At 45.3% G+C, this 16,131-nt stretch overlaps 1 protein-coding gene across 1 annotated transcript; it reads left to right on the forward strand.

Annotated features, from left to right (window-relative positions):
• Nucleotides 1-6,584: 6,584 nt before the first annotated feature.
• LOC123396918 (heavy metal-associated isoprenylated plant protein 41-like) lies at nucleotides 6,585-7,487 on the forward strand. The gene is made up of 3 exons (XM_045091681.1): nucleotides 6,585-6,753; nucleotides 6,933-7,131; nucleotides 7,214-7,487. The coding sequence occupies exons 1-3, from the start codon at nucleotides 6,585-6,587 to the stop codon at nucleotides 7,485-7,487; spliced, it is 642 nt and encodes a 213-aa protein (XP_044947616.1).
• Nucleotides 7,488-16,131: the final 8,644 nt, after the last annotated feature.

Consider the following 16,131-nt stretch of genomic DNA (forward strand, 5'->3'; position numbering starts at 1 on the left):
GCCCGTGCCTCAGTACAATGATAACTCTTTGGGTGATTAGTATAATGATGAACCGCGAGTGGAAGAGATTATACTAGAGATGTATTCGAGATTATATTCGATAAAATTCGAGATGTATTAAGTTGATTATGGGTTGTAACTGAAAGAAAACATTTTTGCCTCTTGAGATCTATAGCATTATATATCATAACGTACATCTATGAACTATTCAACATTTGGAAATGAAATACAAAAAAGTTTGTGCATGTTTAAAACATAGAAGTTCGTGTAATTCAGTTATTCATACAAGGAGCCGAAATATTTGCAGAAACTATGGAACAAGAACAGTTGTTGGGGGAGATAATCCTCGGCGGAGGTGATTTCTTGTCGTATCTTAACGACACCGATGGTCTGGAAGGAGAGGATGACGGTCGGGTGATCGAACAATGGAGGGGGAAGGACATGATCATGATGGCTCTGGTGACCGAATGCCGGAGGAAGAAGGAGACCATGATGACGGCTCCGGTGACCGAACGGAGGAGGGAGCTGTTGCAAAGTCCGGCGAGGTATATATATTAATTAAGCCCGAAGGTATGTACATATATTAACTCTTCTTTCTTCTTTTATATCCCTCCGGATCGAGCCAAACTTCGGTAAAGAGATGAGGCCCGAAGAAAAAGTTGCGCATGGATAAAAAGTTCACGATCACAGCACTCGCGGACGATGGCCTATCGATTCTACCCATTCGGACCAAGGACACATTTTCTGCTCAGTGCGGAGCTATTGTTAGGGACAACATGCCGATCAGCATCAAGCAATGGAAAAGCCTAAGTGCGACGACGTCCCTGAAGGTGATTATGTCACCGATAGGGAGAAAGATGATCTTTGGATCACGCTGAAGGAAAATTTCACCCTACCGCCAGAGGAGGATCCGAATAAGCCAGTTATAGAGCCACTGGTCAAGGCGTGTGCTCTTAAGAAGATGACACATCTATTCAGGAGGTGGAAGAATGATTTGAAATCAATGTTTGTCGACAAAGGGAAGACTCCAGAATTCATCGGCCGATTTGAAAAGATAAGAGATCACCGGCCCACATTTGTGGCCTACAAGACATCGGACAAGAGTAAGAAAATGTCAGAGACAAGCAAGAACAATGCCGCAAAGAAGCAGTATCACCATCACACAGGGTCAGGTGGCTACCTCAAAGCCCGATCGTTGTTGGACAAAGCTGAGAATGACCTGATTGCTAAAGGGGTTGAACCACAGACATTGAACTGGTCAGACCGTTCAAGGACTTGTTTCTTCGGGGTTGGGGGAACTTTGGACCCTGAAACAGGGAAGTGCCGTTGGACAGATGAGCAACTTGCAATACCCATCAATAAGCTTCAGAAGTATATCACCGCAGCGCAGGAAGGGATGTTCATTCCCGATAGAGAGAATGATGAGCTGACTGAGGCCCTAGGGAATGCTGAGCATCCTGGACGAACACTAGGCACACCAGGCTCCGTTCCGTGGAAGGTTGGGTTTCCCGACGCAGGCGGTTAGAGAAGACAGGAGAGAAAGAGGAAAGCGGAGCTGAGTGACGTGCAGAAGATCAATGCAAGACTACAAAAGCTTGAGGAACTTCAGAGCCAGCGAGCTGCCGGCCAACCATCTCAGCGGCATGAAGCTACCCCACAAGGTACCCTGCCATCTCAGTGGAGAAGCAACGTGGCTTCCACGGAGCCCGTTCAGCATGACTTCACGGCTCCTAGCTACCCTGTGGATACTATCACGGAGGCTCAACATTGCGAGCTTATGATGAAATGTCAGAACCTCACTTTCAAGGCGGCTATCGGCTGTGTTGCACCTCCTCAACCCAACGAAACTTTTCACCGCCTTCCGATTCCAGATGGCTATGCTGTTGTGATGGCGGATCAAGAAATGGAGGGATTTGAGGAGCTCGAGCTTGACCACCCTACAGGTGAAGGGGAGAATCAGCTGGTTCGTGCTGTGAGGAGTACATGTCTATGGCAGAAGGAGTTCATCAAGCTTCCAAACTAGACGCCTCCGCCTCCTCCTCCGACGACGACGAGTCAGGGCACTTCGCCTCCTCCCCCTCCTCCTCCTCCTCCTCCGGCGAGTGATCACGGCACTTCGCCTCCTTCTTCGCCTACTTCGGCACGTCAGAGTAGTCCGCCTCCTCCTTCGCCTCGTCGGCAACGTCGGAAGACAAACGCCGCCGCTCCGCATCCTTCGGCACGTTAGAGCAGTCCGCCTCCTTCTCTCAAGTGGAACAGAGATGCCTCCTTCTCTCCGGCGTCTAGCAATACAAGCATAGGGAGGAGGCAATTCAGATACGGTCCATCTCTCAAGCCTCTGGAAAAGTTACCATATGAGAGGACCAAGCAGGAAAACAAGGACATATGTCGTGCAAAATTGAGGGCCCATTTTGCATAGAAAACTCCACCTCGGAAGGAGAAGCTAGATCCGGTGAAAGTGGAGCGCACTATCAATCAACTAAAGCGACCACCACCGCCTCCGCCGGATGCCAACTATGACCGCGTTCTTAAAAAGAAATATGCACAAGTACGACGGTCGGGAACTACTTCCACTGATGCAAGGTACTTAGCAGAACGAAGAAATGGGAAAACAATTCCCCAGCTCGGCCAACAGGAGAAGCAATCGTGCCCCCCGCTCAAGGTGTCTAGCGATATCGTCGTTGCTAATCATCCGGGGATGGTGCCCGGTACCAATCCTGATGATTACTTGGGGGTGATGTAATTTTTAAAATGGCTGAGGTAACAAAAGAACAATATAAATACGTGTACGGGAAGCCTCTCGTCAAACCTGGTCATCCTCCTCTAACAACGATGATGCACAAATTGCATGAGTGGTACATGAAAACCTGTAGGGAGTCTGGGAAAGACGCTATGTATGTGGCAGTGAATCCAGAGCACGAATTCATTGAACTTCCCGTGATTCCTATTTAATTTGAGGAGTTATTTCAGTTATACAATCAACTAGCCCTCGACAAACAACTCATGACTTCCTACTGTCTGTAAGTATTACTTCTATAGTTAAGTCTCTAGCTCAGCTCGTTCATTGCATGTATATATAATTATCCTCACTATATATATATATATATATATATATATATTATGCACATTGAAGATCGTCGAATTAAAAAAGCAGGAATCTTCGACGTTGGGTTCATTAGCCCAGATGTCGTAAATGAACTGACGGTACGAAACTCAATCAATGAGACCGAGGAGAACTTGCTAAACTCATTCCTTATACATCAAAATAAAAGGGAAATTATCTTTCCTTACAACTTCAAGTGAGTGTTTATGTCTTCTCTGTATACTCGGTTTCGCTTACTCGAGGTTAAGTAATGTAATTGATGAGTTATATATGCGTGCGCAGATACCACTTTATTCTGTTATCCATTGACGTTGGCAGAGCATTAGTAACTGTCTTAGACTCGAGACATAAATCCGAAGAGGATTATGCGGACATGACTGAAATACTCAAGAAGTAAGTCCAGTCAATACCGGGACCATGTCGGCATGCAACTTTCGTTCATGCGCTGATATCAAGTAATCATTTTCTTTGCCTGACAAGGTTTGAAAGAAGTTCGCTAATAAGGTTCCCGGTCTAAACAAAGAGTTGCGATTTACGCATCCCAAAATAAGTAGTACTAGCTAGTTGCGCGCATCTCTAATTGGTTAAAAAAATCATCATTATATCATTACCATGCTTGCTTATTTGATACTACGTATGCGAGTTCATTCGCCACTTGACCTCTGAGCGGGGCTTCTTTAAGGAACTATTTGAAGTACGCAAATAATATTCACAATTTTATTTTATATATTACCATCAATTGTGTATTCATATATATGCATGTGTTGACCCCCTTCTTTAAATTAGATCTGGCAGATGCGGGATTAACTACTACCATATGATCGCATACGAGCAATTAAAGAAGAATTGACGGGATTATTTCTTGACCACGTCATACCTAAATAGCAAATATGGAGAATACCATGCGGATTTATGATTGGATCTTAATTAGATGATGTTAGAGATTGTAAAAGTTGTTATATTGTATATATGTAATAGCGTCGGATAAATTTATGAAAACTTGTTGTTCAACCAAGCACGGAGAAACCCCCTAAATTAACCCTCCAACCCCCCTAAATTAACCCTCCACCCCCTTCAAAAAACCCCAACTCCGCCAGATGCTGACGCGTGGATGTCATTTGGTCCCGGTTGGTGTGACCAACCGGGAATAGAGTTCCTCCAGCCGAAACCGGGACAAATGGGCCATTTTCTACTAGTAATATGATACTACCTTCATAATGCATAGTATCATAGGTGATCTTATTTATTGATATGCATGATACATAGTATCATAATATTTAACATGATACGATATCTATCTATGTTACATTAAGCCTCTTTCTCTTTAGTTATTTGCCACATCAACCTATTTGCTAGACCCAAGTGCATGATACCACCTAAGATACTCCAACTATGGCCAGCCTTAGAGCATCTCCAACAAGTGCGCTCACTTAGCTGCGCGTTGAAAAAACCGAATCATCGTGCGCGCGGGGCTGTAACTCGCACTCCAAAGGATGCGCAATAATCGTGCGCGCGATATAGTTGGTTCAACGTATGGAGGAAAAGGGAATCGTGCGTTGCTTATTTCATGCCCCCTCTCTAGTGCACTGGACAGTGACGATTCACGCGTGAGCTACCAACTGCCACCCAACCTCTCCTATCGCCCCGCCCCGCGCTGCCGTCGGCGAAATTCAACCGATGGAAGGCGGCGCCGACATCCCCCCACCCCTCCCTACACCTGTGACCCCTCCGCCGCTGCCGCCGCTGCTACAAACCCTAAAGTAGGGTTGAGCTCCGGCTTCGCAGCTGGTGCCCCTCCTCCAAGCAGCGGTCTCGTGTGCGGCCTTTTCATGGCGCCATTGGCGACCTCGCTGGGTGGCGTCACGCCCCCGCCCGTCGTGAGTCCACGGGCCCCGTATCCAAGTCACCAAATGCGACGAGAGCGACGGTGTCCCGAAAGTAGAACACACAGCGGACAACTCTTGTAGGTGGCCGAAGAAGAAGCTTGGAGGGCTTCCAGCCATGCCTCCGCCGACCGAAGCACTAGAGAGCTCGCAATTTGTTGCGCCGACGGTTGATGCGGAGAAGTTGTTTGATGAAATACCCACAAGGTATGATTTCGCCCCTCTTTTTTTGTTGTTGTTTTACACAAATGGATACATATGGATAGCTCAGTTTTCTTCTACATACTTTGTAGTTTGGATAATGACACATATATGTTAACTATGGGTGTTGTCTCCAACAATTCTTATTGGTCTCAAACCAATGAAGTGCATGGATATGATCATGAGTATGAGCTGGATGAGGATGATGAGGGTATCGTCGATGCACCGAAAGGAAGAGCGGACAATTACACCATTGACGAAGAGATCTTGGTATGAAATACATGGTTGGTTGTGTCTATGGATGCCACTGTTGGAGGAGACCAAAGTAGAGATACATATTGGGACAGGATGAAAGAGCACTTTGACACAAATAACAAGAGTGGAATTGAGCACAACAATAGATCTCTCGCTCCTAGTGGTCGACAGTGAACAAAGATTGTCAAAGGTGGGCGGCGGCAATGAAGTTGGTCGACACAATAAACCCAAGTGGCACTAATGGTAGAGATAGGGTAAGTGACATTTCTTTATGTTCCATGTTCATGCTTCTTCTTTGGTGTTTAAAGTGTTAACTTGTTCTTTTGTCTGTAGCTCACTATTGCACAAAACTTATTTCTAGGAGAAGAGAAGAAAACCAACAAAGGCAAGGTTAACAAAAGGAGAGCATTTGTGTTGGCCCATTGCTATGAATTGTTGAAGGATGTAGAGAAGTGGAAGGCCCGTGATGATCAAGAGGAGAGCAAGAAAAACAAGGCAACAATTGATTTGAATGATGATGATGAGGAGGAGGAATAAAGTGATGATGGCAAGAGGATTCCTATATCAAACTCGGTTGCCTACTCAAAGCCAAAAAGACCAAATGGAAGTAAGAAAGATGCAAAAGAAAAGAAAAAGAAGAGAGGAGACGATGAGTTAAAAGAGTGATATGGATGCTCTTGTGAAGGCAAGAAAGGAAGCAACCGAGCTGAGGAGGATGGCAAGGAGCCAAGATGCGATGGCCGATAAAAGGAGGTTGGCGGTCAAGAAAAGGAGGGTGGCAGCCGAGGACTACCATTGACACAGGCGTTATACGCTCCAAAATTTTGAAATCCTGCAAAAAAGAAAAAGCTTTAAACTTGGTAAACTAAATCCAAAAGATCCAACATAAATAGACCCGTTCAAAATTCTTAAACTTCGTATAATAAAGGCCATCCACTCAGCAATTTTGCATTCCCATGCGTGAGCACAGAATTTATGGAGGACATCCGGCCCAAGATCACTCAGCAGCTGAACCCAAGGCGCGACCCAGCCCCTTGATCTCCCTTCCATGAAGATCAAAAGCCCCTCCACTTGGACTCGAGTCGCACACGCTCCCTCACTTCCTCACCTTACTCGCACATAGCTCCGGCGAGGTTCAGGCGATGGCCGTGGCTTGGTACGATTGGGCTGGGGGAACCAAGTGGCTGAAGCACTACTCCTCGGCGCAGAACATCCTGATCGTAGGCGATGGGGACTTCTCCTTCTCGCTCGCGCTCGCCACCGCCTTCGGCTCGGGCGCGAACCTCGTCGCCACGTCCCTGGACTCCTACGGTTCGGCCCTTTCCTCTACCTCTCTCTCGTTGCTCGTATTCCTACGAGTAGCTCTATCTTTTGGCGACGCCATAAGTACATGCCATTTTTGTGATCATCGATCTTCAGTTAGTTTGAAGTTTGAACTGAACTATGTTCTCCACGTGCAAAAAACAATTCCGTCCAATCCTCTTGAACAGCGGAGCTGAACACCAAGTACAGCGACGCGACATCCAATGTGACGAAGCTTGAGGCGATGGGCGCCACGGTTCTGCACGGCGTGGACGTGAAAGACATGAATCTCCACGCCAACCTGCAGCTGAGATGGTTCGACCGGATCGTCTTCAACTTCCCTCACGCCGGGTTCAATGGACGCGAGGACGAAGTGGATGTGATCAAGTACGCGGACTCTCTTGTGGTAATCTACCTACGATTCTATGATTCAACCTCTCATTAACCTCTCGTTGGATCTGGCTTGCAGGTCGCACCAGGAGCTGGTGAGGAGCTTCTTCGCCACCGCGCGGCACATGATCTGGCGTCACGGCGAGATCCATGTCACCCACAAGACCAAGCATCCGTTCTCGATGTGGGGTATCGAGCAGCTAGCATCCGAGTTCTCGCTCGTTATGGTCGAGCAAGCTGCCTTCCAGATACAAGACTACCCTGGTTATAACCACAAGAGAGGGTCGAGCTGGAGGTGTGACCAAAACTTCGCTATAGGTGATTGTTCCACCTTCAAGTTCCGCCTTTTCTAAAAAAAAGTTCCGCGTGGAATAGTGGTGTGACTTCAGCGGTTTCATGGGTCCTCGATCGTTAGAGGCTGTCGATCTAGCCGCAATGATCCAGTCTTGGAGCTAATCTGTATGCTGTCTATTGACAGTGAACAAAACAATGCTGATGAAAAACGCAACAGCTTATCAGTTTAGCTCCATCGCTATGCTTTCTCTTTCATTTCTATTTTTTCTTCCGAGATATGTGTGTGTGTCGGTGTGGGGAGGGAGTAATAAGACGACAAAGGTTGATAAGCCCACTCTTCCGGACCTAAATTACTCAAAAAAAGGCAGTGCTAGGCGCAGCCGTCAAATCAGGGCCCCCTGACCGTTAGATCTGGTCGCGCGAGCCCCCACCTGCCCGTCATCCTCGCGCGAGCCGCCGTCCCAGCACGCGCCTCGTCCGCACCAACGCCCCAGCACGCGTCGACCGTCCTCGTCAGAGACGGAGCTGGTATGGTAGCATTGGGGTCAGTTGACCACAATGGAATTCTGAAATATTTGATCACTTAGTACTAACTACTGCTTATTTCAGCAAGATGACCCCTTGAATTAGAAGATAACATCGAGATGACCCCATTGAGAAATTTTTCTGGCTTCGTCCCTGGTCCTCGCCTGCGCCGACGCCCCAGCACGCGCCGACCGCCTCGCCTCGCCTCCTCACCGTTGGTCGCCCTCACCGTCGATCGCCGCCGGTCGCTACCTCGGCCGCCCGTCGAAAGCACCATGGATGCAGCCCGTCGGTCTTCACCTCGTCGCATCTCACCCCCTGTGTTGCAAACGCTGGATAAAAAGTTTCAACCGTGTGCAGAAAAAGCTTCAACCGTTAAGACAAACAGGTTCAACCAAAAACTTCAACGAGGGAAAGTTGCAAACGTTGACAGAAAAAAGCTTCAACCGTGTATGAAAAAAGTTTCAAACGCCGCTCCGACTGCGGCATCTCGCGTGGTCACTCCTCGAAAAGTTTCAACCGTGTATAGAAAAGCTTCAACTGTTAAAAAAAAGCTTCAACCAAAATACTTCACGAGGAAAAAAGTTGCAAACGTTGACAGAAAAAGCTTCAACCGTATATTAAAAAAGTTTCAACCGTCGCCCCGCTGCAGCATCTCGCGTGGTTCACCTTCGGTCACCGCCGTCAGGCGCAGCGGCTGCCGGTGGAGAAGCCGCAACGCTCGCCGACAACGCCTGAGGTTGCAGGGGGGAAAAAGGGAGAGGAGGGGAGTAGAAGGAGGAAGAGGAGGAAGGAGATGGAGGAAGGGGGAGAGGAAAGGAGGAGGCGGTGGGCACGCGAGATCCCCGCCGTCAGGCGCAGCGGCTGCCAGTGGAGAAGCCGCAGCGCTCGCCGACAACCCCTGAGGTTGCAGGGGGGAAGGGGGAAAGAAGAGGGAAGAAGAAGGAGGAGGAGGAGGAAGGAGATGAAGGAAGGGGAGAGGAAAGGAGGAGGGGGTGGGCACGCGCGATCTGGTCGATCCAACGCCACCAACGCGACCGGCCGAACGTTTCGGCCGGCGCGCTGGCGGAAAACGTTTACAAAAAAAAATTGCATCGGCCAACACCCGAGTGCACTCCTCACCCTTAATCTTGGACACCCTGAATTTCAAAAAAAAATTAAAAAAATCTTGGACACCCATGAAGGTCGTCATCTTAAAGCATCTTTGGCAGAACCCGTAAAAAATGAGGTGTATACAGTTTCGGTCGGAAAAAGGCACGGAGCAGACCCCGTAAAACTTGTCCGACCCTTAAATTTTTTAAGGGGCACGACAAATTCATCCACGAAAACTTTATATGTATTATTTCAAAGGCAATATACACTTCAACCCGTAAACCGGTCAAACCTCGTCGGAGCACACGCGCCGCCGCGGAACTGGTCGAAATGTATCTGGAACTCACCGGAATCCAGCGCCGCACGTCGGAAGAAGCCGTTGCATGCCAGAAAATGCCGCTGCCGGTCCGAATTGCGGCCGGTTCGGCCTTCATTCCCGAGGCGAGGCCGTCCATGGGCAGGGCAGAACTGGCCACCGGCGGCCCGAATCAGGACGGGGCGGCATCGAAGAAGAGCGAGGTATGGGTGGGGGTGCTCATGTGGCCACATCAGGGAACGCGCGCGCGGTGGCCGGCAGTGCCGGGCTCAAATCAGGGGCGGGCGGGAGGGCCAGTGAGCATGCAGTCAGGGCGTGCGGCACGGTGCTCCTCCACTGCATGTGTGGCCTGGAAAGGGCGGCACCAAGATGAGGCGGGGGCAAGGCGGGCGGCCCCAGGGCGAGGCACGCCGTGGCCGAAAACGGCTCGCCGCGATGGAAGGAAAAAAGAAAAAATGAGCTATAGTGAAATACAGTTCCATTTACGGAGTCTGCTCTGTCCGAGGCAATTTTGCACCGTAAAAACGATTTACGATGCCCCTTACACGCGTTTTTAAGAGTCGATTTTTATGAGGACTGTTAGAGATGCTCTTAGATTCACTATGAAAAGGATGTGGCTATGTCTTAGTCGACTGAGACTTAACCAAGTCCCAGTCAAGTGATATAACATGTAAGAAGAAGAAAAATTAAAAAGAAATTGTTTGCACAAATCTCCATTCAAGATTAAAGGATTATAATATCGACTGGGATATAATAAAGCCTTAGTCGACTGTGACTTAACAAAACTGCATAAACACTTATATTTCTTTCCATTACAAATCTCCCAAGAGAGAAGCATGGTCAGGCATCCCATGCATGTACATCCACCGCTCTTTGACCCAATGAAAGACGCCAGCATTAATGGAAAACGGGCCATTAGTCCTGGTTTCAAAGGGCCTTTATTCCCGGTTTTCCAATCGGTACTAAACAATCGGGACAAAAGATCAAAATTTTTGGTCTCTCGGTTGTGTTACGAACCGGGTCTAATGGTGCTCCACCGCTTAGAGATGCCAAGGGGCGGGGACCTTTACTTTCGGTTGGTGACACCAATCAAAACTAAAAGAAGGTCACGCGTGAGCAGCTGCCAGGTGCTGTTTTTTTTTAAAGAGGGGTTTAGAGGTTTTTGAAGGGTTTAGGGGTTTCATATTGCGTTTCCTCCTTTTCTTTTTGTGTCCATCATATTTGGTTCCTTATGCTAGTACGTATATATAGCAATGAAGATAGCATTACATGACATCGTATTAGTCCTCATCATTGTACGTACTAGTTAAAAAGCTCTTCATCATTCTAGGTAACATAGCATAAAAAAGATGAACTCCTCATCATTCTGGTTTTTATCATAGTAGCAAATGACCAAGTTATCACAAGGTTGAAACACTAACTACTGCTCTCTCCTATGTAAAAAAGCATAATAAAGGTGAACTCTGACATCTGTGTATTGAAGAACACAGATCAACCTATCTTCAACTTGTGAGATGTGCAAGTATTCCCCTCCAAATGGTATTGTGGATGCTTGTATTGCATTTATCCACCCTTTGATTTTTAGAGTGTCTTCACTTTGAGATATCATGTATTTACCACGGTAATTAATCAGGGTTGGCCATAAGCTAACGATTTGCAAATCACCGGTGGTAAACATCCGTTTAGGCACAGTATCTCGCGGGAGTACCTGTTGAAGAATGTTAGTAATAATAATATAGGTAGCAAACTAGTTTTGCTTACGAAGGATGTATAAAAAAGAGGGATTAGTGACGCAATGGTAAGAAAAATCTTACAAAGTTGTCTGAAGTGATGTTATAAGGGCTCAACCGGTGCACTAGTGGCACATATCCATGATAAACGTTGCCAGTCACGTAATTTCTAGCATGATACTCAACATCATGAATAAATGAGATGTGATAATTTTTCTCCAACCAAGTAAGCTCGGAGCCATAACTATAGTAGGTCTGATTTGTTATCTGTTGTGTAGTACTTGTAGCACGGAAATAAATTAATAATTGAAAATAAATAAATTTAATCGGGATGAGCACCAGATACTTTTCAATAATCAATATAAATTACCTAACGAATCTGTTGACAAAACACACCTGGAGGTAAAACTTGAATCAAGTCATCCTCCACATACACCCAAATTTCTATATTATTTTCACGGACATCATTATTACTAAGATCGAAGGTAATGTTCATCTCCTCATTGAACCCATATGCCTTGCAAAATGCTCTCCAATTAGAATAGCGAAAATATGTGTGATCTTCATCATTTTTTATCTTGACAACAAAAGTGAAATGCTCTGTTCTTAGGTGAGCTATCTTAGGCTCTGTATTATCCTTCTCTTTAAAATGAAACTTGTCCAAGACAACAAATCTTGCATGACAGGGAATGCATTAGTCGAATTGTACAAAAGAAAACTAAATGTTAACTAAAGCAAAAAAGTACACGTCATACTTGACTAACAAAAAATACATACCATCTTTACATACCGTAATAATTGGGAAGTCATCCGTTAGCTTGACGGTGAAGGACGTACCATTGTCTAGGTGGGGACAACGGTCGCATATACCCCTCTCATCCCAGCACAAATGGCACACAGGGATCCTATCATAGTCATACCACGCCATTTCCTGTGTTCATGATTCAATATAAGATTAAAAATCACATACATTGGTCAAATAAATACCTATCCTAAAGGCTACAACAACAAAAAACAAAAATCTTGCAATTATGGACCTGCCGACACTAAGAAACTTATTTTTTTCTGGCAACAAAGTCAAAAGCGCTTGTCGTGCAATATATTTTAAGAGGCAAAAAGGTGCTCTTTCAGTTACAACCAATAATCAACTTAATACATCTCGAATATTATCGAATATACTCTCAAATACATCTCTAGTATAATCTAGTTCACTCGCGGTTCCTGATCAAACTGATCACCCAAAGAGTTGCCGATGTACTGAGGCGCGGGAGGTCGACACCCATAGAGAAGGAACCATCATAGGATCATAGCTCGGCTGGGATGTATGAAGAACCTAACGGTTATTGGAGAACCTGGCATCCAATGCAACCAAGTAGCAACAGATGTGCTCGTCCTCCTCCCTGAGACGGCGACGTACCTCCTCATCGGGGGTCGGCTGCCTCCGCACCGAAATTGGCCCACACGACTGCCACCAAAGAAGCTCCGGATTGACTACGGGAGCCTGGTTCCTCACCAAGATGCACGCCCCGGAAGGTAGCACCTCCCAACGCAAGCCCGGTGGAGCCCAGTCCCGGACATGGCGCCTCTCAAGCAGGTTGTCGCCACCGAGCCGACGACGAGGATGCGGGACGGTCATCATTGACGTCGAGAACAATTTCTATAACTATTTAAATTCCTACTATTTAATAAAATTTTCACCAAAAAATGAAATAGTACATCCACAACATTGAAATACACTTAATAGAATTGTAAGTGTACTGAAAAAAGAGTCACAATTGTTCGGATGATAGAATACTCATCACAAAAACATGGAATCTTTACTTATGGCGATCGACAAACTTGAGCTCATTATGTTGGATAATGCTGGACATCTCTACTAGTAGCAATGAAAAATTCATTGTAAACTGTATAGTCATAATGACAAAAATGTTCTTCATAACAAGGAATAATTGGCTCAAATATTCTCAGCCACACGACGATAGATGTAACTAGTGAAGAGTCTATTGGGCATGCTTCAATAGGCTGAAGCCTTCCCTCGAGAAGCCCAATTGTTTTTATTAGTACCATCTTTACTAATTCACTTAGTCACTAAGTCACTTAGCAATTTGGGAATTTTTAAGTTTATTTGGGCAAACTATTAAGAGATAATGCATAGATCCAAACTTTTGTTCAAAAGATGATATTTTTTAAAACATCCATCAATTTGATTATTAGATATTACATGCTTTAAGTAGAAATTAGGGAATTATTTAGTTTATGGAGAAAAAGGATTGAGAAACAATGACTATTTAGCTAGACATGTCTGTTTTTTATTCAAAATTATATATTTTGAAAAAATTCATAAAAATTCTATTAAATAGTACTTCATCCGATCCATAATAACTGTCGTAGTTTTAAACTAACTAATTTAAATTTTGAATGGGAGCCAATAGTAGTAATCTGTGAAAGTTTGAAATAATACTTTGAGCCCACCCTTCATTTTCTCGCTAGATTCGCCACTGGATGTAACGTGATATATGTGAATCCTACATACAGCCATGGATAATATTATTGCTTATTGCGCTGTAACCATGGATAATCTTTAACGTTTAACAGGATGCTTGGGTTAGCCTTCACTTTGAAGGGAGGAATTTTATGAAACTTTTCATAATATTGTGACATGTCTGTCTTGTCCTCCACTCCCAGGATGTTTCTTTTTCCTAAAAGAACTATGTGGCGCTTTGGCTCATCGTATGATGCATTTGGTTCCTTATCTTTTCTTTTTCTCGGATTGGTATACATGTCCTTCACATAGAAAACCTGCACCACATCATTGGCTAGGACGAATGGTTCGTCTGTGTACCCAAGATTGTTGAGATCCACTGTTGTCATTTCATACTGCGGGTCTTCCATTACCCCTCCTCCTTTCAGATTGGCTCATTTGCACCGAAACAAAAGGGACTTTCAAATCTTTTCGATAGTCAAGTTCCCATATCTCCTCTATGTCACCATAATATGTGTCCTTTGGCCTATCGGTGTTTACTGCATCAAAGCGGACACTATTGTTTTGGTTGGTGCTCTTTTTATCTTGGGCGATCGTGTAAAATGTATTTCCATTTATCTCGTATCCTTTGAAAGTTAATATAGTCAAAGATGGTGTCGTAGCCAACAAGTACAGGTCATCTCCAACAATGTTGTTACCCATGAGATGTGTTTGCAACGAACCGCCGAAAGTCCTGATGTGTTCACGTGTAATCCATTCGTGAGACTACTCCGGGTGTTTGGAGCGTAGAATATTCTAGTGTTCATTGATGTACGGTGTCACCAAGGTAGAATTCTGTAGAACTTTGTAGTGTGCTTGCGCCCAAGAATGCCCATCCCTACATATTATTGAGCTTGGTCCCAGCGTGCCTTTTCCACTCAATCTCCCCTCATGCCGCGATTGAGGGACACCAACCGGCTTAATGTCAGGAATAAAGTAAACACAAAATCCAATGACCTCCTCTATTTCATGGACCTTGGAGATGCTTCCTTTCGGCCTAGCACGGTTACGAACATATTTCTTTAAGACTCCCATGAACCTCTCAAAGGGGAACATATTGTGTAGAAATACACGACCCAGAATGGCAATCTCGTCGACTAGGTGAACTAGGACGTGCTTCATAATATTGAAGAAGGCTCGTGGGAACACCAACTCAAAACTGACAAGACATTGGACCAAATCATTTTGTAACCCTGGTAGGATTTCTGGACTGATTACCGTTTGAGAAATTGAATTAAGGAATGCACATAGCTTCACAATAGCTAATTGAACATTTTCTGGTAGAAGCCCAATCAATGCAATCGGAAGAAGTTGCGTCATAATCACGTGGCAGTCATGAGACTTTAGGTTCTGGAGTTTTTTCTCTGCCATATTTATTATTCCCTTTATATTCGACGAGAAGCCGGACGGGACCTTGATACTAAGCACACATTAAAAAATATTTCGTTATCTGCTTTGGATGCATGACGTATGTTTCATTCATACGTTGCTAGTCCTCATGTGCCTCGAGTGTATCTTTTGTCTTCCTATACACGCCCAAGAAACCTAGCAGGTTCACGCAAACATTCTTCGTCACGTGCATCACGTCGATTGCAGAGTGGACCTCTAGGTCTGTCCAATAAGGTAGGAACCAAAATATAGATTTCTTCTTCCACATGGGTGCGTGTTCCTCAGCGCCATTCGGAACAGATTGTCCGCCAGGACCCTTTTCAAAGATAACTTGTAAATCCTTAACCATATCGAATATAACATCACCTCTACGGAGGACAGGCTTCTTCCCGTGATTTGCCTCACCTTTGAAATGCTTACCTTTCTTTCTTAAGTGATGCATGCTTGGAAGAAATCGACGATGTCTCAGGTACACATTCTTCTTACATTTCCATTTATCTCATATACCTTGTTTGTCTGTCCTGAAAGGTTACTATGAGCAGGCCAATCCTTGATCGTTACAAATAGCAACGCTTGTAGGTCAAATTTTTGTTGTTTGTGCTCATCCCACACATGTACACCTTTTTTATCCCACAACTGTAGAAGTTCTTCAACTAAGGGCCTTACGTACACATCAATGCCGTTGCCGGGTTGCTTAGGGCCTTGTATGAGCATCAACATCACAATGAACTTCCCCTTCATGCACATCCAAGGAGGAAGGTTATAAATGCCTAGAGTTAGAGGCCAGGTGCTATGATTGTTTTTGTGCTCCCCAAAAGGATTAATGTCATCTCCACTTAAACCAAACCATACGTTCCTTGCCTCATATGCAAATTCCCCCCACTTTCTCTCGACTTTTCTCCTCTGACCCATCAGCGGGTACTCTCAACAACCGTCTTTCTTACGACCTTCTCTGCGCCATCACAACAACTTGACATGCTCTTTGTTTCTAAACAGATGTTTCAATCGTAGTATTATAGGAGCATACCACATCACCTTGGCAAGAACCTTCTTCCTAGGATGCTGCCCCTCAATATCACCAGGGGCATCTCGTATGATCTTATACCACAATGCATTGTGCATTCAAAGTC

The sequence above is a fragment of the Hordeum vulgare genome, chromosome 5H (assembly GCF_904849725.1).
Source record: "Hordeum vulgare subsp. vulgare chromosome 5H, MorexV3_pseudomolecules_assembly, whole genome shotgun sequence".
Classification (NCBI taxonomy): Eukaryota; Viridiplantae; Streptophyta; class Magnoliopsida; order Poales; family Poaceae; genus Hordeum; species Hordeum vulgare.